General features: G+C 39.5%; 1 protein-coding gene across 1 annotated transcript in view; it reads right to left on the bottom strand.

Annotated features, from left to right (window-relative positions):
- Nucleotides 1-26,469, bottom strand: part of SPTA1 (spectrin alpha, erythrocytic 1) — a 66,152-nt gene that overhangs the window by 13,356 nt on the left and 26,327 nt on the right. Inside the window, exons 19-42 of the mRNA XM_003795381.1 lie at nucleotides 24,845-25,060; nucleotides 23,909-24,001; nucleotides 22,043-22,180; nucleotides 20,594-20,745; nucleotides 19,786-19,972; nucleotides 18,744-18,845; nucleotides 17,281-17,372; nucleotides 16,222-16,366; nucleotides 15,280-15,461; nucleotides 13,432-13,531; nucleotides 13,126-13,323; nucleotides 12,232-12,375; nucleotides 11,588-11,691; nucleotides 11,108-11,270; nucleotides 10,719-10,850; nucleotides 10,076-10,213; nucleotides 9,788-9,892; nucleotides 8,498-8,706; nucleotides 7,052-7,172; nucleotides 6,341-6,462; nucleotides 5,360-5,492; nucleotides 2,827-2,925; nucleotides 2,002-2,164; nucleotides 1,360-1,436 (exon numbers count right to left, since the gene is read on the bottom strand). Coding sequence (XP_003795429.1) covers nucleotides 1,360-1,436; nucleotides 2,002-2,164; nucleotides 2,827-2,925; nucleotides 5,360-5,492; nucleotides 6,341-6,462; nucleotides 7,052-7,172; nucleotides 8,498-8,706; nucleotides 9,788-9,892; nucleotides 10,076-10,213; nucleotides 10,719-10,850; nucleotides 11,108-11,270; nucleotides 11,588-11,691; nucleotides 12,232-12,375; nucleotides 13,126-13,323; nucleotides 13,432-13,531; nucleotides 15,280-15,461; nucleotides 16,222-16,366; nucleotides 17,281-17,372; nucleotides 18,744-18,845; nucleotides 19,786-19,972; nucleotides 20,594-20,745; nucleotides 22,043-22,180; nucleotides 23,909-24,001; nucleotides 24,845-25,060 — 3,315 coding nt within the window. The remainder of the gene's footprint in view (nucleotides 1-1,359; nucleotides 1,437-2,001; nucleotides 2,165-2,826; nucleotides 2,926-5,359; nucleotides 5,493-6,340; nucleotides 6,463-7,051; nucleotides 7,173-8,497; nucleotides 8,707-9,787; nucleotides 9,893-10,075; nucleotides 10,214-10,718; nucleotides 10,851-11,107; nucleotides 11,271-11,587; nucleotides 11,692-12,231; nucleotides 12,376-13,125; nucleotides 13,324-13,431; nucleotides 13,532-15,279; nucleotides 15,462-16,221; nucleotides 16,367-17,280; nucleotides 17,373-18,743; nucleotides 18,846-19,785; nucleotides 19,973-20,593; nucleotides 20,746-22,042; nucleotides 22,181-23,908; nucleotides 24,002-24,844; nucleotides 25,061-26,469) is intronic.

Raw genomic sequence — 26,469 nt, 5'->3', positions numbered from 1 at the left:
AAAAAAAAAAAAAAAAAAAAAGGAAGGTTGGGTATCTAGGAAGAGAACCTGTGGCCACATTTGCTTATTTCCAAGGCACTTCTAGAACACTTCCATTTGTGAACACATGAATTATTTGTGTCTCCATGTGTGTCTCATGACTAAATCCAGGGAACATAGCTGCCTATCCCAGAATCCAGGATGAGAGAATCTTGAAATTGATGCCCAGCAAAGTAAAGGGGAAAAAGAAAAGGTTAGGACCTGCTTTTTTCTACATCCCCAATTAAAAAAATAATGTTTTTGCTTTTGAATTGAAATGCCATGAATGTCTCACTGTCCTTGGAAAGTTACTAAACGTATTTCTCACAAAATTTTTGTGAAGGTTAAATGTGAAAACATATGCAAAGTGCTTACTTAGCACAGTACTTGTATGAGTTAGGTGTTCAATAAATAAATATCCTTCCTGGGAAAAAGTACATAAAATATGTTTTTAAAATGCAGTGGAAATAAACTAGGTAATATACATTTCAGAGAGATAAGGAGAAAATTCTCTAATATTTGCAAATTAAACAATATACTACCAAATAACCAAGAGGTTGAAGAAGTCAAATTAGAAATGGTTGAAACTAAATTACAACAAAAAATAACACAAAATATGTGCGATTCAGCTTAGAGGTAAATTTTTTTACTTAAAACCCATGTATTAAAAAAAAAAAGAATGACTAACATTTTGATAATTTACTTATCCATCTTAATAAATAAAAAGCCATCAAGTTATTCTTGAATAAAGTAAAATAAAATGATTAAAATATAAACAGATATTAATGGAATAGAATACACAAGAAAACAGAGAAACATCAAAAAACCCAAAGTTGGTTCTCGAACAAATGGTGGACGCTAAGCAGTAAGACTAGTGAGACAGGGCAGCGTCCTTAGGTCAGTGGTTACAGTGCCGGCCACATACACTGAGGCTGGAGGCTAAAAAACAATGACAACTGCAACAAAAAATAGCTGGGCATTTTTTCTGGGCTACTTGGGAGGCTGAGGCCAGAGAATAGCTTAAGCCCAAGAGCTTGAGGTTGCTGTGAGCTGAGACACCATGGCACTCTACCCAGGGTGACAGTTGAAACTCTGTCTCAAAAATAAATAGATAAATAAATAAATAAAAATAAAAGCCTAGTGGTGGTGGGGAAGTAAACGATCAATATTAGAAATATTATCAATATTAGGAAGGACAAAAGGACTGATATTATAGATGCAATAAGTAAGGGAAAATAAAATCCCCAAATTTAGAATTGACTATTCCTGCAGGACTGAGCTTCTGTGAAATGCAGATCTTGGGCTTCCCAGGCATCTGTCAAAACAGCAGTCTGCTCTCACCTGCTTTGCCAAGAGAGTGAGGAAGGCAGTGAGGTCTGCACCGTTGCCATTGTTCTTTAGGCTTGCCTCCTTCTCAGCTAAAAAAGAAAAAGGGTGATTAATAACAAGAGAAAGACAATTGGTCTTATGAAAGCCCTAGTGAAGAAAAAAGGAATATTTACGACAGACAAGACAAAGTAGGTTGTTTACTACATTACGGAAACAGTGGAGAACAGCGGATTGTTTTTCTAGATGCAACAGGGTTAAACTGACTGAAACCGAGCTAGAGCCAAGAGAACTTTTGAATGTTTCATAGAAAAAAGGCAAATTGAAGATTAGACACGAATTATAAATAAATTGAACATTTTGGTTTATTTCCTACAGTGTTTTACCATGGCCCTACCTTTTTTAACATCACACATGAAATCATCAATTCCCCAAAAATGTGTTCCCTGGAATTATGATACTTAGTTAGCCATCAGCAGACTTGTGTTTGTGTGTGCGTGTGTGTGTACACATGTGAGCACAATTGCATCCAGAAAGGATAAGAGCAGGTAGTGAAGGAAGTACCTATGGTAAGAGGAAAAGCCCCGGAGACCATTCTACAAAGACAATTCATTAGGATTTCTTGACCCAGGGGACCATGGGCCTGACACATCATACCTATCCAGGCCTCTACCATATCTGCCTTCCAGTTAAACTGCTGGAAAGCATAATCATCTTCTAATTGCAACTTCCAAGCAGCTATTGCCTTGGCCAGAGAAGGGGTTTTTTCATTCAGAGCCTCTATCTTTGCAGAAATCTTCTCCTTGTTCTGACTTTCTTCCTGCAATACCAAAGTTAAAGGGAGAAGGAGAAAGACAGATGTACTGATGAGTGTCCAAAGCTAAAAATGTGAATTCTTTAGTACCATTAGAAACTCTTACCTTTTACCTCTTTCATTCCAAATATATACCTAAGTCTTTTATAATTATCTTATTATCCATGTGGAAGGTTAGTTATGTCCACACTACCATTCGTATGGTCTGCTCATGCGCCTATGTAAGCATGCATTTTTTTTGTTCGTGTAAAAAGGAAGGCATGGTGGCATCTCCATTTGAGGGAGAGAGAGGTGTCCGCATGTAACACTTAGATCAATGAGGCTTTTAAAAAACAATATTTAAAGAAAACAATGTTTTTCAAATTACAAAAAAATTTCACTATGGTCCTTCTTCCTACAGAGTTAGAAATCAATTTCTTCAGATTATAAGAACTTCAAGTCAAAGCCAGTGATAAGAACTTCATAAACACCCTTTTCTACTTAGGACAGCAAAAGTGTTAACAAAGGATTTCAAGAAAGTTGAAAGGTGTATGGAAAAAAAATTACTAGCAAATAGCAATTGAGAAGATTATTTTCTAAAAACAACAACAAAAGGCATCTTAGAAGAGATTATTATAGTTCTAAATATGATTTTCTACTGATGATGAGTGGGGATTGGGCTGACTCACCTTACTCAGGATGTCTTCTCCTTGTGCACACACATTTTGCACCTGAGTCTCATGGACAGCAAAGTCATTATCCAAAGCTTCATGCTTCTTTAGCAAGTTCTGCATAAAAGTGTTGGTGAGAATCAGAACATCTGAATGGGAAGTCTGTATCAACTGACTTTCAGGCTCAAGGTAATGCTAATCTCTAGGTGCCATCCAACTAAATTGATAGACTGACTACTAAATCATGATTTAGTACTGATTCCTTTGGGAATAATGCTACTAAATTCCTTTCTCCAAACTCTTCACTGGACAAAGAGGACAATCTTAGTAGAAGAAAGGAGTCAAAGGAATAAACACAATACGGTTTCTATCTTGTTATGTGATCTCAAACTTCTTCTTATGTTTTGACATGAGGGTGTTAAGGTGAAGAAAAGATAAAAGAATCTTTTTTTGACTATTTTGGTTGAATTAATCAACGAGGCCATTTGATCCTGGGCTTTTCCTTGCTGGGGGGAGTTTCAATTTCTGATTCAGTCTCCACACTAGTTATAGGTCTATTCAGAGTTCCTATTTGTTCGTGATTTAGTCATGGTATGTTGTACATTTTTAAGAATTTATCCATTTCTGGTCTCCTTATTGAGATTTCTATAATCTTATAAAACACTGTATCTAGCATTAAAGTATTAAGTATCAAACACACCCTAACCTAACAACTAGGCATAAATAAGGGGTAAGGAGAATACAGAGCTGTTTTGAATATCACTCCAAATCTCGTTTCTGACTCTTCTCTGGAAACATGACATCTGTGCAGCTGGCAGAACACAAAGGAAGTGAAGATGAAGCAGGAAGAGAGGGATTTGTCTGTCTTCTGTTGTATCTTCCCGAGAAATATCTACACTAGTCCTTGTCACCACTACCACTCACATCTCACTGTTCCCCCTTTTGTCATAGGATGACCCATCAAGATTTTCCCTACACAACACAGTGGCTCAGACTAAAGGAAGAAATAGGATTCATAAAAATATTTTATGTTTTGAGAATAAAATAATTTTCTATCCATGATGGTCTGAGGCCGCCTTAAAATAAGATGGTTACCCATTTTAAAAACAGATGGGCCATATTACATTTTATGAATGTATTATATCTCATCTTTTTACACAAACTATAAATGGAAACTGGAAAGATGATCCGCTTTGCAAGAGTGAATACCTGAATCAACCATATTTTTATGTACGTATACTGCATGAATATGGTCCCTTTAATATCTTTATTTTCTATTTCCAAATAATATATTCAGGACAGACATGAGTACGGATGCCAAAGAAATGAAAAGGGATCATAAGAAACTGCTATGAACATTATATTCCATAAAAAGAAGAAATGGATAAATTCTATTTTTTTCTCTTTGAGACAGGGTCTCAAGTTGTCACCTTGGGTAGAGTGCTGTTGTATCATAGCTCACAGCAACCTCCAACTCAGGCTTGAGCAATTATCTTGCCTCAGTTTTTCTATATTTAGTAGAGATAGGGTCTTACTTTTTTTGCTCAGGCTGGTCTTGAACCAGTGAACTCAAGCTATCCACCCACGTTGGCCTCCCAGAGTGCTAGGATTATAGATGTGAGCCACTGTGCCCAGCCCAGAAATGGATAAATTCTTAAAAATGTACACCATAACATGACTAAATCATGAAGAAATAGAAACTCCAAACATACCTATAACTAGTATGGAGATTGAATCAGAAATTGAAAAACCCCTCAACAAAGAAAAGTCCAGGATCAAATGGTCTCATTGATTAATTCAACCAAACCTTTAAACAAATGCCAGTCCCTCTCAAACTCTTTCAAAATATTGAAGAGGAAGAAACATTTCAAAATACCATTTAGAAGGCCAACATCACCCTGATATAAGACAAAGACACCTTATGTCATTACATAAAAGAAAATTAATCACCACAAAAAGTTCTTGGTGAATTCCAAGTTCACTAAGTACAGTTCAAGGTGGTAAGAACATTAATGTTTTATAATCTCTCTCTTAAAAGATGTCAATATCCATACTGACTCAAGATCACATTGAGAACTTTTTCTTTTCTTTATTGGAAAACCCAATCCTACATTTAAAAGGGTATCTATAAATGGTAGAGCTAGTCTGTCTTGAAGGCTCTTTTCCTAACATTATATTTTGTAGAAACTGCAGCCAATGTTTAGACAAAAAGTTTTCTGAATCAAAATACAATCAGGCTTTTAGGGAATCTTTAGGAAACCTATAATCTATAAGTAAAGTCCTTTACCCATAATGTCTTTGACTCACAGATCACAGATCATGGCCTTCAGATTGAGTTCTGCCTTCAAGGCTGATTGGTTCCATGATTTTGCACAAGTCACTTAGGTCTTTGGACCTTAATGTTTCCTATTTGAAACTGGCAGAATTATCAATATTTCCCTTATCTCCTCCCACCAGAAGACAGGTTTTAATTTTACAGGTAAAAAACACTGACTTATGGAAAGATACAGATTGAAGACAAGAAAATTGATTGTGTCTTCCTGTTCCTCACCTGCGTAGCAGCCAATGTGTCTCCAGAATCTCCTCGGGCAACCATAGCTTCCATTTCACTGATCCAAGCTTCCTCTTCCTCAGCATTCTGCATGAATTGCAAGTATTCCAGGGACTCTTCCAACCGAAGCCCTCTAGAATAGGGTAGTAAACCCCAGTAAGGAAAAGAAGGAATGGGTCAGCAGTGGGAATATGGTGGCATGACACAATCTCATCAGAGCAGACTGGCTTCTTCTCACCAGGCAGCCACAGTTGAACTGGGCCTGAGCTCAGTCTGGGATGTGCCCACTGGTCAGCAGTGCCTATCTCCTGCAGGATGGAGGGGACTCCTGCCCTATGAGTTCATTGTATAGCATCATCTGCTCTCTAGGAAGAGAACCCTGGCCAAGCAAAAGGAAATGATGAGGCTTCAGAGGTAGAAGGCGTCAGTGTCTCTTTGAACTTTGAGTGGTGCTTTCTTTCTTATGAGATGAAGGTCCCATAAAGTGTCACTAGATCCCTTTCATTCCTTAGCAAGAAATGTCTTCTTACTGGCAACAGGCCTGGGATTACAAACAGAAATTTTTACAGTTGGACATATGACTACTATATGGTTCATATCTGCTACAGGACTGTGAGGGGGAAAAATTGTTCCTTCTTTCTTTCATTAATAAGGATTTCAAATTATGCTAAAACTGAGGAGATGCAGTAAAACACATGTGACTAATGATCCAGCATGAAGGCCAACACACATAGGGAAAGACTGATGAGAGACACCTGCAATAAATGCAGAGGGAGAGGTTATGTTCAGAACAGAGGCAGCGATCACTCTGCTTGAAGTGGCTGGGGGAAAGGTGCATGGAAGACCTGGAATTTGAGGAAGGACTTAAGAGACAGGTGGTTGGGGAGAGCAGGCGATGACAAGTAGGCACTTAGATTTCTCCCAACACCAGCCTAGTACCTGGAATCCAGCAAGAGAATTGGGCCTTCGAGTCCCACTCACCGAGCCTTGGCCAACTCTTTGAGTTTCTCCCAGTGTTGGACAAACTGCGCCAGTCGCTCCTCAATCTCCCCTTGTCCCACAGCACCCTTGTCTTCCAGCCTCTCTGCCATATTCAGCACATTCTGAAAAACACATGGCATCCATGTGATGTCACCTCACAGTTTCCCTCATTTAGCCATAGTCCTCTGACAAAGCAACTAGATTTTTCAACCCTTGAGATAGTTTATCAACTCCATGAGATTTAAGAAGGTCCTGAAAATCCTGGGAGAATGAAGAAAGCTGCAGCAAGATCTATGGTGCTAAACTTTCTCAAGTATTTTGGCAAATATCTCAGCTCTTGCTCTAGGCTCCTCTCCGTAACCTGCTTTGGATCATTCGTGACCAAAGAGTGATCCTGTTGCTAAGTCAGACCCAGGGTTGTCTTCTTCACATATGGCTCATGTGCAGCTTGACAGGTGTCCCAATCTGCATCCCAATTGTCAACAAATTCCCAGGGGTGCTCAAAGTTCTCTTTCCAGGGAAGATTGGGTTCAGAGACAAAATTGATCAGACACAAAATGCAGAAAAGAAAAGAACACTTGAGAACCCCATGACTAATTGTCACTTTGGCACCCTAATTTTTCATCTTGCAATGCCCTCCTATTTATGTGTAACTGAAGGGACCATATTAGATTATTTCTCTCTTTTCAGGTCCAGTAATACTATTCTTACCTGGATGGCAGGCTCATGTGCCACCAGCTCCCCCTCTAGGCGTCTGTGCTTCTTCAGTAAGTTCTGAACACTCTGAAGATCCCTCCCATAGTCCTGGGAGTTCACTTGTAACAACTTCTCTCTGGGGCCAGGAAAGGAAACATAAACTTTGGAGTGTGGACACACTAAATCCATAGCAAGAGTGTATGTGTGGCTGGGGCTGATAAATTCCAGAACATGCTGGTGTCAATAACAAAAAGATAATCAGTGGCATTCAAAAAAAACTTGTAACTTATGCCAATACAAATTAAAGCAATTTGCTGATCTCCACCCCCTTAGTAGCTGTGACAGCCATGCCATTAGTCCCATTGCCTGTCTACTCATGTATCTCTTCTTAGTTTGCTCAATGATATGCCCTAATCCTGAAATTTATTTTTTTGAGATTGAGTCTGACTATGTTGCCTTTGGTAGAGTGCCATGGCATCACAGCTCACAGTAGCCTCAAACTCGGAGGCTTAAGCAATTCTCTTGCTTCAGCCTCCCAAGTAGCTGGGACTATAGGCACCCACTACAATGCTCAGCTATTTTATTGCTCTTGTTGTTGTAGTTTTCAAAAAAAAGAAAAAAGAAAAAAATATGCACTAATCTGTCTCTTTTCAAAAAAATGTGAAAATTGTATATAACCTCCCTGGCTTTTATTATTTCTGTCTGCTAATATCAGTAATAAATTTAGCTAGAGTAGGGTTTACAGAGATATGACAGAAGTCATGGCAGCTGGGATGGTTCCAACTGTAAAATCTAAAATCTTTGAACATCACCATGAAGCACAAAGACCACATAGACAAACTTATTTTCTTATGGCTTCTAAAAATGCTTTTTAAATGTTCTATGCATTGCCCTGTGCTTTCCTCTAATTCATTGATTATTCATTAGAATCAGCAGATTTGTAGAAGAGACACATAATGAAGCAGGCTAAATGGGAAACATGCAAAATAATTTGATTTTCTAAGATTTTCCCAACCTTAATTTTTATATAGCAAAACTAGATTAGTAAAGAAATGATGGCAGATATTGTGTAACATTCTTTGTATGGTGTTTTATTCAGTGTCACTTAGGATACATATAAACAGAATAGTGACAGTGAGCTGGTCAGCTGGGCAGGCTGCAAATGCCCAGTTGTCCCTGTGAGCATGATACAGTAGCACAAACATATATGGATTCTTAGTTTTGTTCCCAGCTATACATAAACTGGTCCCCACCCTCTCCACACATGTGTCTCTCTGCCTGGATCCAGTAAAGGAATTTGGGAGAAATAAAATCAGTATTAATTTTAGAGCAAGGAAACATGAAGAAGTCATACCAATGTCATAAAACAATTGCATATTTCATTTCACTATAAATTGGAACAAGTGTGGTAGATTAACCACGCTCTGGATTATCCCCACATTGTGAGTTGGTGGCACATACTCTATCCAGGATTCCTCATCGTCTAGATCCTGGAAGAACTGAAACAAGGCATAGGTCTCTTTCAGCTTCTTGTGGTGTGCAGCTGCCAAGTTCTGGACATCCTGGAAGCGCTTATTAACATCGTCCATCTTCTGCTCAATCTGTTCAACATTGAAGGTTCCGCTTGAGAGAAGATCCATAGCCAACTTATTCAGGTCCTTGAGTGCATCCTAGAAAGACCAGTGTGCTCAGTGAACAGTCTAGTACAGGTGTCACACCAATCCCAGACTTCAGCTACTACTGGATGGCCAGTTATGGTTCAGAGACTGGGTCAAATAAATTGCTTTTGAGGATAGTGAATTTAAATGCATTGTAAATATAGTAGTGCATGTTCAGGTTGGGCAAGGGCTAGAAGACAGAACTATAGAGACAGCAAGACATTACTCCAACTGTACAATTATCCATGTGTCCTACATCTCTTTCTGATGTTTTTCACATTTGCCTTCTGTCCTCAATGAGAAAATAAGATGGTGACAAGTAATTGCTTGTCCCATATATGACTGTCTTCCTACTCAGTTCTGAATTTAAGTCACAGACTGATTGGTTGATTTAATGAAATACTCATCATGAATGACTCTATTGCTAATATCTTCTGGGCACAAAACACCCAGACTCATGTGTCTATTCCCAGTTGATGCCATACCCCTAGTTATGTTGCAGGAAATATTGCTAAGTCCTAAAGACTTGGACCTAGCAAGACCGTGCATATACACACTGCCAAATGAAACTAGTAATATAAAATTCACCTGTATGAAATTGATACCTGCCATAATTTTCATCACTGGTCCCAGGACAGAGTTTTTGTTGATACACGTGTTAGAAGGCAACTGGAATCCTCCACAGGGTTTCCAGAGTGTATATGCAGGTCAATTGAATTTCACAGGCCCCCACCAGATGTTCTGTTTTCTTTCTAATTCTGTAATGTAAACTTTCCCTTTTTTCAATGTCCAGATGAAATGTAGCTTTGGAAGATAATGAGTTTATATCCATGTACCAGTCAGAAGGTAAATAAGATGGCTTTTAGGATCCACTTCCTGGAGTCTTAGAGTCTATAGTTTAGTGACTGTTGAATAAAACTGACTGTTATACAGGCTCTGTAGCCCATGGATTTAACCTGATTAAAATGACCACTACTTGAGACACTAAGGTCGCTTTCGTAAGGCTATGTTTTCAAACACTCTTCTAAGACAGGATAGAGAAAAGCCAGAAACATTTCCATTCTGCCGAGGTGTGTGATTGTAGTACATTTACCTCTCGAGCCAACATCTCTGTTTCCAATAGCTGATGCTTTTTGAGCAGGTTTCCTGCTGAAGCCAAGTCCCTGGCCTGATCTTTCATGGCCAGCAGAGTCTCTGCCTAGGAATGGAGAAACAAGCAATAAAGCTTCCAGGTGAACTGTTTTTAAGGAGAAAAAGATTAGCAGCTATGTCTTCAAACTTTTCCTGAGAAAGTTCAAGGAAATTGTTCATGTATAAATTCATTTATCTTACAGGTATTTATGAAAATTTCTTGCCCCTCACTACTTCAAGGTGTAATTACCTCTGAGAGCCAGAACTCAAAGTCCCGGATGCCTGTGTTGAACCTCTGTTGGCGACTAGCCTCATTGAGCTTCTGCCCTTTGTCAGTTGTTCTCTCAAGCAGGTGTTCCCAATGTTTGTTTAACTCATCCAGTTGCACCTAACCCAAAGAAAGTGAGGGATCATTAGGAGTCTTTAAGTCCGTGGGCCCTGGGACTACTTGAGAGGATAATGTAGGAAGCTTCTGGATGTAGGGATTAGCCAAAATCATGAACATCACGCATTTCAAACCAGCTATACTTTATCTGGGAGAACATCAGGGGTTACTGGATGAAAGGAAAAGTTTGAATAAAGGGTCTTGGGCTGATTACAGCAAATGATTTCCAAGTACCAAGACTCTCAGAAGAGAGGATATAAAATATAAAACAACTATGATACGCATATGGATTAAGTCTAAAGTTTTCTTGGAGTTCCAGGTACTGAGCACAATGGCAGGAATAAAACCTAAGCATCACTGCTTTCTTCCTTCCTTGTGCAATAATCAGATGGAAAACTACCGACCATGGAACACAGTCTGTATAGCTATCCATGTAATATTGAATGAGTGAAAGATCTCTCTTCATATGCCTTTGTAGTCCCAAACTCATCCCAAGCAGGAGCCTGACCTTTACGGTCTCTTCATTGCCATCGCACGCCCTCCGCTCAATCAGGGAGTTCCCCAGGCGGATGACTCCTTCCACCTGCTCAGCTCGGCCATTGACCTCATTTTCAAAGGCCTGGTGTTTCAGGTATTTCCTCTGAAAGGAGAGCAGAAACTAAATTACTCTCTTATTTAGGGGAATAAGATAAAGAAAATCACGTTTGAAAGAAAGGCTTAATATTTCTCTCTTCACCCAGGTTGTGATGATATCTGAAGAACCTGCTTCACATTAGATTCAGAAGTCCCAAGGACGGTGCCTCAACAGTGAGATGGTGTTAAAATGTAAAGGGGGATGACGATTCAACCAACAATTTGCAAAGGGTGAAAGTTTTCAAGATTCTCTTTTGAACTTGCCTGAATGTTAGTGGGGTCTTTGTAGGATTCATCACAGGCTGTGGGCAACATCTCACTGATCCATTCCTCTAGCTCCTCGAGGTCACGGTAGAATTGCTTTAGGTCAGCATAGTCTCCCAGCTTTGTTCGCTCAGAAACCAGTAGTGCTTTGAGAGCCCTCCACCTGGAGGCGGGAGCGAGATCATTCTCTGCCCTCTACCCTTTCTCCACCTGCTGATGGCACATCCATAAATCTTCCCAGCTGCCCCTTTCCCTCTGACATAGTTTTATTGTTTTCAGGCATAAAATGCTGTGGTTAAGCCAGGAAATTTCCAAGGTTTTCATTTTATAAATCTAGGTTAGAAAGGTTCCAGAAGTGTCAAGATAGTTTTAGGCATCTAGAAAAGACACAAACTCGGAGTATCCCCTCATCTCAATGACAGGAAATGGGTCATTTTGCTGCATCTTCTATTACTCATAAAGCAAGCGGCCTGGCCTGACCTGTTTAGCACACGTTGGAGCCGAGCAGCAATCTCCTCCTTGGCATAATGGTCATCGGCTATGAGCCGCTCAGCAAAATGTTCCAGTTCAGTGATCTTCTCTTCCTAAATAAAGGAAAAGGAAAGAACTCAGAAGCCTAAAGATTGGGCTTTGGTGCAAACTCAGACTCCCTCCTAGGAAAGAATAGAGATATCGTTTGTAGATTCAGGGGACAAACCTAGGAACAGAGTGCAAATGCTGCACAGGGAGGTAGATTTCAGTTCAGTAAGAGGATAAACATCTAGTAAGTATAGTGGGAAGAGCTACATGGGTCCTGAGTTCCCTAAAGAACAGACACTTCCCAAGACCCTTGGAGAGGGTGAATTCTGCATTGAGTTGGTTGTTGAAATAGACAGTAGATGAAGTCACTTTTAATTCTACAGGTTAGGTTTGAGAGTGCTGGACTTAAAGTAAGAAAGTCCAATGGCCACATGTGACTTGGGTAAGACACTGTCAAACGTTCAGCCTCCCTACCTGCTCAGGGTTTTCTGTGAGAGGCAAATATAAATCAGAATACTTCCAAATCGTAACACCAGACAAATGTGTAGGATTTCTGGTATTATTAGAAGAGCTTTTAATAGAATCTTTACATTATTAAATATTACCTGAGAGGTGATTGCTTTGTCTAGGTCATCACGTTTCTTCATCAAGGCCTCCAGACTGTCCAAGGAACCCTTGTCATCTGACCTCAGGAAATTCTCACGTGCCACCATCCAGCTCTCAACCTGATCACACTTCCCTTGGAACAACTGTGGGGAATTAAATTAGAGGCATATGGTATATTAATTCCAAGGGGGCAGAAGAAATACTCTTACCCCTTGCCCATGACAGTGACAAAAAGGGAACTACAGGCAATGTTCACCATCTTCTAAGAAACACTTACTTGAGGAATGTTAGCTATCCTGAAACTTTTACTCTTACCTGAACATACACTTTATGCTCACATATAAACTATTGTCAGCTCTTGGTGTACCCATTCTTGTTTCCTACACCTGGTGAACAGGGGCTGATTATTTAACACTCTCTTAAAAATTATCCTTCAGGGTAGCCTATGACATCCCCCTCTTTCCTCTCAGAAGCTTTCATGACTTCTTCCGGTTTAGCATAAAAAATCCATATGTTTGTTTCATTGATAATTATCTCACTGTACTAGAAAGATTTATCTGTATGTCTAAGTTTACTACTTAACAAAAGAGACTCTATCTTTGTGGCCTCAGGGCCTTTATATGGTAGGTTCTCCATAAAAATCAGTAAATAAATGAAAATCACCCCACTGCACACCCAGGACTGTGTACTCTCTTGTTTAGCTTCTCTAACAGGAATAAGAGCTGAGAACGTAACAACAGTAAGTCCACAAAACAAGACTACAATGCCGGATAATCAAGAGATGCCCTTGCATTTGCAAGTGAACAATCTAGTGAATCCGTAATGACCATGTACAGTTTCACAGAAAGAATAGACCGAGGCTAAATACACTGACAAATGGAAGTTTGCGGCACCTGCAGCTCCAGACACTGGTCTAGCATCTTCTTGCGTTGTCCCCACGCCTTCTCCAAGTCATCCCTCTCTATTCTCACAGCTTGAAGAGTTTTTTCAATTTCAGGGCTAGCGTGATGCCCACTGTCTATAAGTTTTGCACCAAAGTCTTCTAAGGCCTGGAAGGTGGGAGCCTCTGCCTCTATGTCAGCTCGATGCTCCTGTGGGAAAAGGGGGGAAGAGACCGATGAGGTTAATTCCCCTGAAAGTTTTAAAATGCAGAGAGGTTTTAAGTCAAGTGATCCATGGCTGTGGCTTCTCAGCCATACCTGGTGCCTCTCCAGCAAGATCTCTGTGCCAGTTAAGTCTTCAGCCAGTTCCTGTGATGACACCATGCCACCAATGCCACTGATCCAATTTTGTAGGTCCCTACAGAAACAGGCATATTGGAATTGGCAAGACCAAAACAAACAAACAAAGAAACAAACAAACCCAAAGAAAACAAAAACCTTGCAACTTGCTATGAGGTCTGTATGTCTTGCAACTTTATTCTCTCTAAAAACATTTCCAGAATGGGGTCTTTTATCCAGCTTTGCAGGTTTGCAGTTTTATCATGTCATTTAATGATAACAATCCCTTGCACTTGAAAATCTCATCTCTATTATCTCTTTTGATTCCTGCAGTAAAGCACTTCTGCTGTCATTTGGCGATAAGGGAGTCAGCCTAGGGAAGGTGAGGGATTTGACCTGTGATAGAGCTAAAAACCAACATCTGGATTAGAATCCAGATCTCTGGTTCCTTGGACTGGTATATATTCCATTAGCACTCCTGATTACTGTTCCTTTTAAGTGGTTCTGGGAATTAAACACATATTCGCTATGGAAACTCAGGGAATAACTTGCCTATTTTATTACATCAACTATATATTTAGTTAAAAGCATATATGATGCTTAAATTAAGCATCTCATATAGAATCTACTTACTATTGTCCACTCAACAGAAATCCTTAACTGTAAGGAAGCTAGATCTCTTTCAAGAAATCATTTATTGATTCATTTATTCAAGCAACTAAGTTTTATTTGGTGCTTCCTACGTATTAAACACTGTGAAAAAGACATATCTGTGCCTTTTAGGATGTCACAATTTAGGTTGAAAGAAAAACACAGAAAAGTACATAGGTAATAATACCTACTTAAAAAATGAAAGCAAAAGTATCATAAAGAGGTAAAGTACATATTAGTGTTGCTCAGAGGCTGGAAACATGACTTCTGCGGTATTGAAGGAATGGAAGGAGAAACATTTAGTTCAGAATCATACACATGAAAATATACAATTTTGCAGAATGTGTATGGGTGCCATTTATTAATGGTATATGAAATATAATAGTTTTCCAGAGCTGTAGAACATTTTCTTTCAAAAACATTGCATTATGATATATACTTCCTATACTCCCAACTCTACTGCTTCCTCAGCAGACTGTAGAAATTGTTCCACAAAGTATATATTTGCAAGAAGAATTCTGGATTGTGATAATGCCTAGAGTCCTGCAAGACATTGAAAATTCTGTAGAATTTGGTACCAACATTTCTAAGCTTATCTTTCTACTTCTCCTTTCCCTGCCTTCCAACATAGCAAACCCATGCTCTGGCTGCCCACACTTCCTGAACATTCTGTACCTTTCTGAGCCCCGTGCCTTGGTTTGAACAGTTCTATTGGTATGAGTCATTTTTGCTTCTGTTAAAATCCGGACTTATCAGGTGCAGTGAAATGTTACCTCATCTACGATGCATCATCTGGATTCCCACTGTTGTCTGTTGGGATGCGTGTTTTCGTCCTCACTATGTTCTACCACAGTTACTTATATTCTACTCTGCTTCTTTGGTAGAACAAAAACCTTAATACCCCACAACATAACGCCCTAAATATAGTATATACCTTTACAGAAGCTTGCTTAATTGGTCTAGATGGCCCCACAATCCTTCTAATTTCAATATTTTATGGCTTGAAGTATTAAATCTAAAATTTTTGTGCCTAACCAGAATAAGCCTTGGACACGGTGGTGCCCTCCCACCTAGCAGTGAACAGCACCTGTACCAACACTTATAGAAGCTCTCTTCAGGGGCCAAACATGACAATTACCCACCCCATCTGGTGGAAGTCTTCCTGTTGAGGCTCACCTGGCCTTGCTGAGGAATAGGTAGAATTTTTGGGCCTCATTCAGGCCTTCTTTACGTTCCTGTGTACGTCCTTGCAGGTCATCCCATGCCTCATTCAGCCCGAGTCGCTGTCTCTGTAGGTCTTCAGTGGCATCTGGATGGGATTCACTGAGACGCTCTGCTGTCTCCCCCAGGATGGTCACCTGCGAGGTTAAAGAGCTCTGAAAATTAGCCTAGAGTTGCACTTGAGTCTCAGCAAAGGAAGAATCCTGAGTCCTGATATTCATCTCCCAAAATGGACAACCATGATGTATGTGCTTTACTACTATATAAAATAATACCAACATTTAGTCTACATGATAACTTGCTGAAGTAGTCAAAATTGACTTTACCATACTTCTTTCCAAGATAAAAAGATTGTGGGAAAGAGAGGATCAATGACTCTCTGGTTAGTGGTAACATGTATTAGGGTATCCAAGGTCCTGATTATTCATGTGAAGATCTTTCTAATATGGATATCATCTGTGCTTCTTTTCACTCTGTATGAAAATATCAACCTGTATAATGCTTCTGTGTGCATCTGGCAAGTTATAGAGTTCACTTTTGGGTGGGGGTAGGGTTAAACTTATTCAATTTCTGATTGAGAACACATTGTACCATGCTCAGCAGAGGCCTGACCATCCTGAGTGTGGCCATTTTCTATATCTCCTGGACTATAACTAGCTGCCACAAGTTCTAGTCACTTGGAACCCATTAGTGAGGCAAGAGACACAAGGTACTCACTCAGATAGTTGACATGTTTTTCCCCCTGATAAAGATCATGGGTCATGTCCTCTTAGAAGTCTTGCCTTAGGGACAGCTATAAGAATAAGTATAGTGCAAGATAGAGAATATAAGAGTATGGGATCGGGAAATGGAACCAATGAAGAGAAACAGTTGAAAAAGCTTAGAGGCACATCTCACCTTTTCCCCAAGGGGTATAAGGTCTCTCTCAAAGACCTCATGCTGTCGCTGAAGGGCCTGAACACTGAACAGATCTGAGCCAGGGTCTGCAGCATTGAGAGCCTGACACTTCTTCTCAATCTGCTCCTTTGTGTCATCTGCTTCTCTGGTACACACAAGAATAAAAAGTTTAAGAGTTAGGATGTATATCAAAGTCAAACTAGCAGGGCTCACGAGAATGTCACTACCATCACCACCACCATGACCATCACCATCACTACTACCGCCATTACATCACCACCATTATCATCACATCCTTTATAATGTACTATACACTTAAGTTCATTTAGTTTTCACAACTCCTAGAGATATAATTACTATGATCATTCCCATGATATATATCAGGCAACTGAGGCCTAAAATGGTATTTCCTCACCATTACACCACTGCTAAATGGTGGAACCCAAGTTTGAACCAGGTGTTGTAACTGCAGAACCACACATAATTTATAGCTTTCCATCTTAGGGTACACTAAGCACAGATGATATCTACACTGAATAGGCAGACCCATCTGTGTCTCGGTTTTTCTTCCCTGCATCTTTACAAATACATTTATACATGGTGAAGGTGTTTGGTTTTTGTTTTGTCAGTTTGTATGTTTGAGTGTATTTCTTATTGTCAGCAGAGGATTGAAAATCAAACAAAGTAATGTTGAATGAGCAATTAAATTCAGTGTGATGTCTCTTGCCCTCTATTGTCCGCTTATAATTCAGAAATGTAATTATTCAAATTTCTTGTTTCTACTTTAAGTTTCTTTCACTATCATGGAAATAGACAGACTACTAATAATGTGCCAAGACCCAAGCCAAGGCATTAGAAAATCGACGCTGGCTGTCTGGGAGTATCTTGTGTGCCGAGTGGGAAATCTACTACCGAAAAACCTCACCTCCTATTGGGCAATCATCTCTCTCTCAGGAAGGAGGGTTACCCAAATATCTCTGATTCTACCACAGTAACTAGACTTTGGGGTGCTGTTACTTAGCTCTAGAGCAGTACAAAGTTTTAGGATGAAACTCTTACCTGTGAAACATCTGGACAGCATGGGCACTGCCTAGTAGCTGCCGCTGCTCATCTGCAAGCTGTTGCAAGGAGCCCCAGCGGACATTCAGCTCCTGAAAGAGGTGGACATATCAGACTGGAGGCAGAGAACTAAGTCAGATACCTCAGTGGTGTCTGAAGACTGGATGGGGTCTAAATCATGCTCGTTCTTATGTTATCGTCTTCAGAAATTACATAGCTTTACTTCTTTCTTGCAAAGCTTGTGTTTGTGGCTTATTTTTCCTAGGGCAGCAGGCTGAGAAAGGGATCTCTCCCCAAATCCAGGTAGAACTATCAGTCCTAGAGCAGTAAATCAATACCTGTTACCAGAGTCTACATTACAAACTCAGAAAAATGATTGAGAAGTGTTACCTCAGCAGTTAAAAGCTATCACATTTCTCTAAGACAACCATGATACCTTTTTGGGACCTGAACTGAATATACCTAATGGCCTAGTACAGCCCTACTTTTTATAGGGGGTAAGTACATTGTTCCCCTGTACATTCCTTCCCCTTCTTATCTCATAACTAATACAAAGAGAAGCAGAAAACTGGTTCATGACAACTCAGAGAGCTAGACTGGATATTCACGAATGTTCATTAGGTCTTTTATCGAGCCATATGTCCAGATCTACATCAGGTCAAAAATGTCCCGTGCCCTGTCTCTGCTGACCTACATTCTTGTCCTTCTTCAGCATGTTTATCAGAATTTATCCGTTTTGTAAACTTTCCTAATTAACTTCCTCCCACTAATAAGCTCATTTATGTGCATTTTCTTTGCATTCCTGTATTTGAGAATTGCTTGTGTGTGTGGCAGTGAGGGAGAAAGTGAGTATTTATTATAGTTTAAAGATCTTAGGTCAGTTTAAATAATTTCAATTCAAAAGTTATATTTTGGGGTAGAGGTGGAAGGCAAGAACTTAACGTTCAATTTCATAAAGCCTAGTACAGAAAATTAAAAGGAAAGTTGGAGATTATGCTATCCAATACTCTTGCTTTTTGGATAAGGAAACTGAGATCCTTTGAAATGAAGTGACTTGCCCAAGGATACAGCTGGGCAAGGATAGAGCCAGCACTTAAACCCGGTTTTCTTGATGTGCAGTGCCATATTCTCTAATCTTCCTAATACTGCCTCTTGAAGGTAAATAAGATTTTCTGATCTCAATGCTTTTGTTTCCCTCTATCTGCTCTACAAAAAATACTTATGTGAGAACACAGAAGACACTCAAAAAATGTTAATAAGTAAATGTGGTATAAGTTCATTTAAAAACGGATATGCTATTTGGACTATTGTCTTTGGCCTTTCCTGTATTCAGTACCAACCTGCCATTACATTGTGTAGGTCTTAGTTAATCTACAGAATATAAAGTTGAGTTAATTAAAGAGAAATAAGAACTCCCAGAGCCCAACTTCGTGGTGAGGAGGATTGGAGGGAACCCTAGGTACCTGCCGGATTTGCGCTCCTTCTGGTGTTAGAAGATCTTCAAACAGTAGATCATCAGCTACCTTGTTGATATCCCTTAGCCGAGGCTCATTGGTCTTCAGATCCTGGATGGGAAAATTTGTGCAAAGCAACATAAAATTTCTTCTCAAGGATCTACCACACTTACTGGCCCATCTCTGCCACTCCTTGGCTAAATATTAAAACATGTTATTAACTTCACTTGTCATGCACACCAAGCCTCCCTTCAGCAAACTGCCACTGAGAAGACTACCCTTAAACACCCTGATGTCTAGTGGCTACCCAAAACTTGCCAGAAGAACTATTACATATCTATGAAGCATGTCCATTTTCCTAGATTTCCTAAAATCTCCCCTGCATTAAGTCACACCATCAGAGTGATCTTCACCTGAGCTGTATAATATTCTCTTCCATCACTACAAAATCCTCCCCCTTCATAGAATGGCATTAACTGAGTTACCATCTGCCTATGTTAACAGATGTTGTAAGAAACAGCTCTAGGGAGTTCTCCCCACCACACACATACAGAGAAAGAGAAAATTCCATATTGTAAGAGAAAGAAAGGAAGGAGGGAGTGTGCACTCATTGCTAGATCAGATACTGGGCTAAATCTGAGAGAAGAAAGGACAATGAAAAGGCTTTAGGAAAGCAAAACCTCAGAAATTGCCTGGCAATAAAGTCAGATGTTCTTCCTTTTCTGCCCCAACCTCTTCCCATAACATGTCATCTCAAGGTGGGCATCAGGAACACAGCATGGTGTGGGGCAAATTTTGAAGAATTCAAGGAGATGGGATTTTGGAGTGGCAGGGCCTATAGGCTGCACAGGTAGGGTAACTAGTTTTCTTTGCATTTTACTTCCAGTTGTTGGCAAGTGCAATACTCAGAGCTATAGGGCTCTCAGTAGTTTTGGGGAGGATATTTAACAAATGAGAAATAAATTAAAGGTTTATATAGAAAGAAATAAGAGATAAAAGGAAACAATGACAACCCTTAATAAGGTGTCAGGAGAAGGTTTCTCGTCCTCACCGTTTGGAACTCATCAAACTTTTTCTGCAGCTCCCAGACGTCATCCAGCTCCACACCAGTGTTTTCTGCCTTTTTCTCTCGAATCCAATCCAACATGTCTCCGGCCTCATAGGCCAGCAAAAATTCATTGTAACGTTGCAGCAGACGCCGTCTGCGTTCTTCCGCCCTATCCAGCAAGGAGCGGTACCTGGTTGAAGAAGTCAAGAGAATGGGAAAAGTGGAACAAAAGATGAAAAAAAACCCAACAAAACAGAAGAGCAGAGATAGGATGAGAAAAAAATAAAGAATAAAAGAGACAAAAGGAGAAAGAGGAAATATCAAAAAAAGATCAGTAAAGGAGAGAAGGAAACAGGATAGAAGGAGAAGGGCCTTGGGAGCTGAGAGGAGCGTGTAGTCTTGCATTTAAAAATAACAAAGTTATCAATGACCCAACAGTATGGATGGTGGCATCACATTTTATAAACGTAACATTTTTACACAACAGGTGACAAGTGGGTATGAAACAGCCTGGTATAATAAACTAAGTTCACACATAAGTCAGGAGATTAACGTGTTGATGATCATGAAAGAATGAGGCTAGGGAATCAGAATACCTGTTTCTGTAAGTGTCTGATCCCAGGCCATTGACTTACTGGTTCCAGGGCTGCCTTTCCTAAGAAAGCTCAAGTATTTAAAGGATCCTGGGTTTATTTTCAGTTCTTAACATCTGTAAATTTTCTGTGGTGTCTCTAATTTAAGAGTTAGACTCTTTAGCCAAGAGGAAACATCTGGCCAAATACCATCCAGTTCTCCAGACTCCAAAACTTACTGGCTTTCAATCTGCTCCTGGCGCTGGGTGATATTGCCTGGCTCCTCTCGCCGCCGCTGTGGGAGTGTTGGGAACTCATCGTAGGCCAGCTTCCTGACATGGTTAGCTGGGACAAAGCCCTGGTGGTCGTCAGCTTCCACCTTCCACCAGTCCTGAAGGCAGAGGAGACCCCACTGCTCCCTTACTTCTTGGAGCAAAGGAAAAGGCTTCAACACTCAAACACATACTTTGGTAGGCATAGGCACAGGCTGATGGCGGAGGGAAGCTGACAACCTCAAATGGGAGGCATGTCACCTTTATATATTATGGAGAGATTAATTGAAGAATTGCAGAGACAGGCTTCTGAAGTCAAGTACTCTGACATTCAATTTAAGACTTTTAGCTTTTTCAAACTCCAGAGATATTTCTGCTAGTGATGGGGCACACTGTTCACCAGAAATTTATAAAAAGGACATGGAGCCAGAATCCAATTCAGAGTTCTTAGGAGTAGAGCACATATGTATGACAATATTGTACAATTTTTTTTTCTAGATGTCCCCCAAACTGTGAATTGTTCTGAAATGCAGTTATGTGAGTATTGGCTATACTTTCTAACCACTCTGAAGTTAATTTCTTCAGAGAATAAAATGGTAAAGTGAAGAGGTCTAGATAAAGAGAAAAAGGGGCCCAGCATATATCTTATTTGATAATGACGTAGCTTTCCTTTCCAAAAATTCACTTACCTTTAGAGCAGTGGTTCTCAACCTTCCTAATGCTGCGACCCTTTAATACAATTCCTCATGTTGTGGTGACCCCCCCAACCATAAAATTATTATTATTTTTGTTGCCACTTCAGATGTTGCTACTTAATAACTGAAATATGTGTTTTCCGATGGTCTTAGGCAACCCCTGTGAAAGGGTCATTTGATCCCCAATGAGGTCATAACCCATAGGTTGAGAACTGCTGCTTTAGAGTAACAATATCCCAAACCTTCTTCTTTTCTTCTCAAGAATTTTTGGAGATTAATTAGGTGTCAGAGCATAAAAATTGCTTAAGTTCTCATGGAAAATATATTAAAAATGCTAACCAATATTTTATCACTGTCCTCACAGGAATAAGATGTAAAGAAAATCAAGTTGATCAGGCTTCTCCTAAACCAAGGCATAGTTGTTTCATCACTGTAAATATTTTTATAGAATTGCCCTTCATACCTTCTATACATGGGGACTAATTATTTAACTTTAATTCTTCAGATCTTTAACTGTAAAATTGGTATTATCATTCCAGTAGATATATATAGGAACTTGTACAATATTGGAGGAAAGATACTACTCCATCAGTTATAGACATTAAAAGGTGAAGTGGTAAAAGCATTGGGTGATGAAAACATGTATGTCTGGTAGGATTGGGAGAGATGGCTCAGGAAGAGCCACTTTTTGATGGAAAGAAGGTTAGAAGGAAAACGTCACCTTGCTGATGGAGCTCAGCAGAGTTAAGACATCATCTTTCTTCATGGTGACTTCCCGGGGGCTGCGGGCCTGGAAGTCATATAAGGCCAAGACCCTCTCTTCCCGAGCAGCTCCCTCCACTGGCACAGCCTGCTGTCGCTGAGCAAAAACAAGAAGCACTTGTTAGTTGTCTGCTGGAAATATCCCCCCTGCAGAGTTCACCAGTGGTGGGGAGTCCCAGAGTCTCAGGGGAGAGAGTAGCCTCTGGCTGGAATTCTTAAGTGGATGCAGAGGTTAAAATATATGGTCGTCAGAGATGCTGCTTTACTTTAGCACTTACCCAAGACAGGCAGGTTGGGAAGTATGACTCCAGAGTAAGTAAATATGTGGTTTGTCAGAAACATATGAAAGAAATGCTCTAAGCAACTACTTCTTAAAGTGGAAGGGGTAGGTAGTATGTTTCCTGGAAATAGCCCAAAAGAACCATATACATCAAAATTTCAGAAAAATTCTTGAGTAGTTGGAAGACATTATCTATCACCACTCTTCCCTTTTCTTTGGCCTCCACTGATAATTCTTCTTATCCCCCTGACCTTTAACCCTTACTCATCTTAGGAATGAGCTACAACACAGGAAAAGCCACAGAATTTTAAAAATTGAGAACATCAATTGAGGTCATTAAAGATACTTTGTCTCACTTTAGAAAGCACCCTACACTACAAGGGAGGGTTTTCTCTGATATCTACCTTCTGCAAATATAATATATCTGAAATAATGAGAAAAATATTACCTCTCCTTTTAAGCAATAGCCTCCCTTCTTCAGATTGGAGTTGAAGATGTACCTCCCTTCACATACCCCTCTGATTGCATATCCTTCAAGCACCCTGTCTCCTCCTAACTCACCAGATACACATCCACCTGTTCTTGTTGAACCACCCAGTGTGCATTGCTGAAGGAGGCATTGGGTGAGGGCTACATGAACATTTATCAACTGGCCACACAGACTCTGCGTCTTTTATTTCCTCCAAGTATGTGAATTCAGAGCCTCTCATTAGAAAGAATTACTTGAATATAAGCAGTATTATCTCTTTTATTCTTCCATTATACACAGGAAACACGTCTATATCATTTATTTGATTCCAACTTCACTGATCTTCCTTACACTCCCTTTCACCTTGTACCTGAGCCACCCTCACAGTCTTAACCAATTGCATTTTCCATTTTCCAAATGCACTTGACCATTTTATGCCTCTGTGCCTTTGCTCTCATGGCTTATTGGCTAGAAAAAAACCTTCTCTTCCTTTTATGCACAATAATCCACTCACTTTTTCTTTATTAATTGAGATAAGATAGATCACCTCAGTTATGAAAGTTTTCCTATCTTCTAGTACTCTTATTTTAGGAGAAAAGAAGATTCCTCTCCTTGAGACTCTTTTTCCCATTCACACATCTGTTATGCACAATTATTACTTGAATGTCTGGCTTTCTAATAGATTATAAGTTTTTTTTTATTCATACTTGCATACAGTAGACATTTGATAAGTATTGATACTGAAGAAAACCCCTAAGGAATGAAGAACAAGAATTAGAAAGGAAGATAAGAAGAAGAGATGCAAACAAAGAAAAATAGGAAAGAAAGAAAGAATAAAGAAGGGTAGAAGCCTGAAACCACCAAACCACCAATGAACACATGGTAACATTTATTGACAACTTCTTTTACACTAAATCATTGCACATGAGAGAACTCTATAATTTCTGCCTATAAGTACCATGGAACATAGTATTTTCTTTGCAATTGTTTTCCATTATAAGAAGTAAAAAATCAGTGATAAAGAGAATTCCTTTTCTTTTGCAGGAATGTGGTTCTTGTCATCTCTAAGTTCTTACCTGGCAGGCTTCTGCCTGATCATGTAGAGCTTCTATACTTTTTCCAAAGGCATTGAGATCCACTAGGAAGGCCTCATGCTTCTTTAGAAGATCCTAGATTTATAGATGAGAAGGTCATCAGAACAAATATAGGAACACTAAGCAAACCTGGGAGATGATCAATCAGCTATTATTATTTTGGGTTATGCTAATTGTCTTAACTCCTGGTAAGAGCCACTTTTCATCTACTATTAATTTCTTTTTAGCCTTAAATTTGTAAGACTCAAGAACATAGGTGTTAATAAATAAATAACAATATCAATGTATTTGATAAAATAAAAACTAACTCAAGTTTGCACAATCATTTTGACCAACACACATCATAGTTGGAAGGGGATGCTGCTAAAATTGCTGCTTTGCAGGACAAACATCAGCATGGCTTTAAATGTGCATTCCAATTATTTCTAGTGACAGACATGACAATGGCTTCCTATAGGACAATGAACAAAAGAAGTGGATACAAAGGGTAATTATGACCCTTTTGAGGTTCTCCTTGCCCCCAACATCTGCCTGATTTAATTTCAATAAAATAATTAAAGTGTCCATATCATAAAACTACAGGGACACGGTTGACATATCAAAGCCCAAGGTTATTCTGGGAAGTTTAGATGGGACCAAGATGAGTATACATCTCTGGTCACAACTTTTGGATGTACACAATTTCTAATGATTATAGGGATCTTTGTGGGATTAGAAAAATGTGGTGTATATTTTGGGATCCCCGTCAAATCAGAGGGAGTCTCAATAGATGGAAGTCCAAAGGTAATCACTCTGGGACCTCCAAATAATCTAGCAGAACATGTAGCTGTCCCACAACCTAAGCAAATCTCAAATGAATAATTTAGTATCATTTTGTGAAGATTCACTAGACATTGTGCATCTCCACTCCCACTTTACCCCAGCTGCCTCTTCATCAGCCCCATAGTTAGTGTTGTCCACAATAGGCTCCTTCTCTCTAATCCATGCTTCTGCTTCATGCAGGTCAGCCAGATACTGCTGGAACTGGGCATTGGCCTTGAGATCATTCTGCCGTCTAGCTGCTCGAGTGCGGAGAGACTCCATATTCTGGTTTAAACTCTTGACCCTAGAGGCCACATCTTCTGCAGCAAAGTGCTCTATGGAATAGTTATTAAAAGTTGAGTATAACCCTCATTAATGTCTACCATGTTATATAATCCTCTTACTAACCTTGGAAACAAAATGGAAGGCATGAAGATGGTACTGCATTTAGTCAATGTCACATTTTTCTTAAGTTCCCTGGGAACTGGAGTGAGATGAAGTAGCAATAGGTGGTAATGGGGGATAGACATGTATGCATGGTGGTGAATGGGTTGGTGTAGTCAAATATAGCCTGAAAACAGAATACTTATGTATGGATAATGCTCAGAGTCCCAAAACACATCTTCTATAGACTGAACAGAAAAATAAATAGATTTCCATATCTTCCTATGACATGTTTATCATTATAGGAGTAACTCTTTCACTCCAATGATGAGAAAACAGGGAGGACTAAGATGCAATGATTTTCAGACAATGAGTAGAAGATTGTGACTCTTGAGAGATAGGAAAGAAATGAGATATGTCCTATAGTTGCACAGCTTATGCCTTGGGAAGTTTCTGGGATAAGGTGCAGGGAAGGCTAACTCAAACAGAACCTACCAGTGATACTTAATTGAGGAGGCAGAGATCAGAGTTTGAGAAAGATAAGAGAAGAGAGAAGAACAGAGAGAACTTGTTATGTGGGGAACTGAGAAGGAGCATGCTGCAGAGAGATTCAAAGAGGTCTCCTAGAATATCTGACTTACTATTCATTTGCACACATGTGTAAGGAAACTCCTGGAGGAAGAGAAAAGAATGACTTGGAAGTAATAACCAAGCAATTTCTAAACAATTCCTAGGGTTCATGTAAGGTGAGGAATGCTTCAAATTCCCACTCACTAAAGTGGTGGGATATTGTATACACAGGTAGGGTCATTGGAAGGGCAACATTTTAATATTGGGCTTATCTCTAAATCGGTACCAAAAGGCTGTCCTGGAAATACCATAATAAAGCAGATCCAAAAAGCTCAACAACTGCAAAACCAAAGAAACAAAGCCACATTAAGTTATATCATAATTAAATTTCTTAAAACCAATTACAAAGAGAAATCCTTAAAAAAGAGGGAAAAAAGACACTTTGCATGCAAAGGAGCAAAGATAGTGATGGCAACAGACCTCTCATCTTTAAGGCACTGGAAAAAAGAAATTGCCCACCAAGAATTTTATATTTTTCAAAAATGAAGGTAAAATAAAGAATTTAAATGAACAAAAACCTAGAGAATTTATGAGCAGACCTGTGCTACAAAGATTGTTAAAGTTCTTCAAGTACAAGGAAAATGATACAAATGGAAATGTTAACCCATAAAAAGTTAGTGAAGAACACTAGAAATGGTAAATATGTAAGTAAATGTTTTTCCATATTTTTAAAATCCCATTCAAAGGTGATCAACTATTAAAACTATTAAACAAATACGACAACACAT

Source organism: Otolemur garnettii, unplaced genomic scaffold, assembly GCF_000181295.1.
Source record: "Otolemur garnettii isolate 467f Iridium unplaced genomic scaffold, OtoGar3 scaffold00091, whole genome shotgun sequence".
NCBI lineage: Eukaryota > Metazoa > Chordata > Mammalia > Primates > Galagidae > Otolemur > Otolemur garnettii.
The sequence above is the reverse complement of the archived record's forward strand: the minus strand, read 5'-3'. Positions and strand labels throughout refer to the sequence as shown.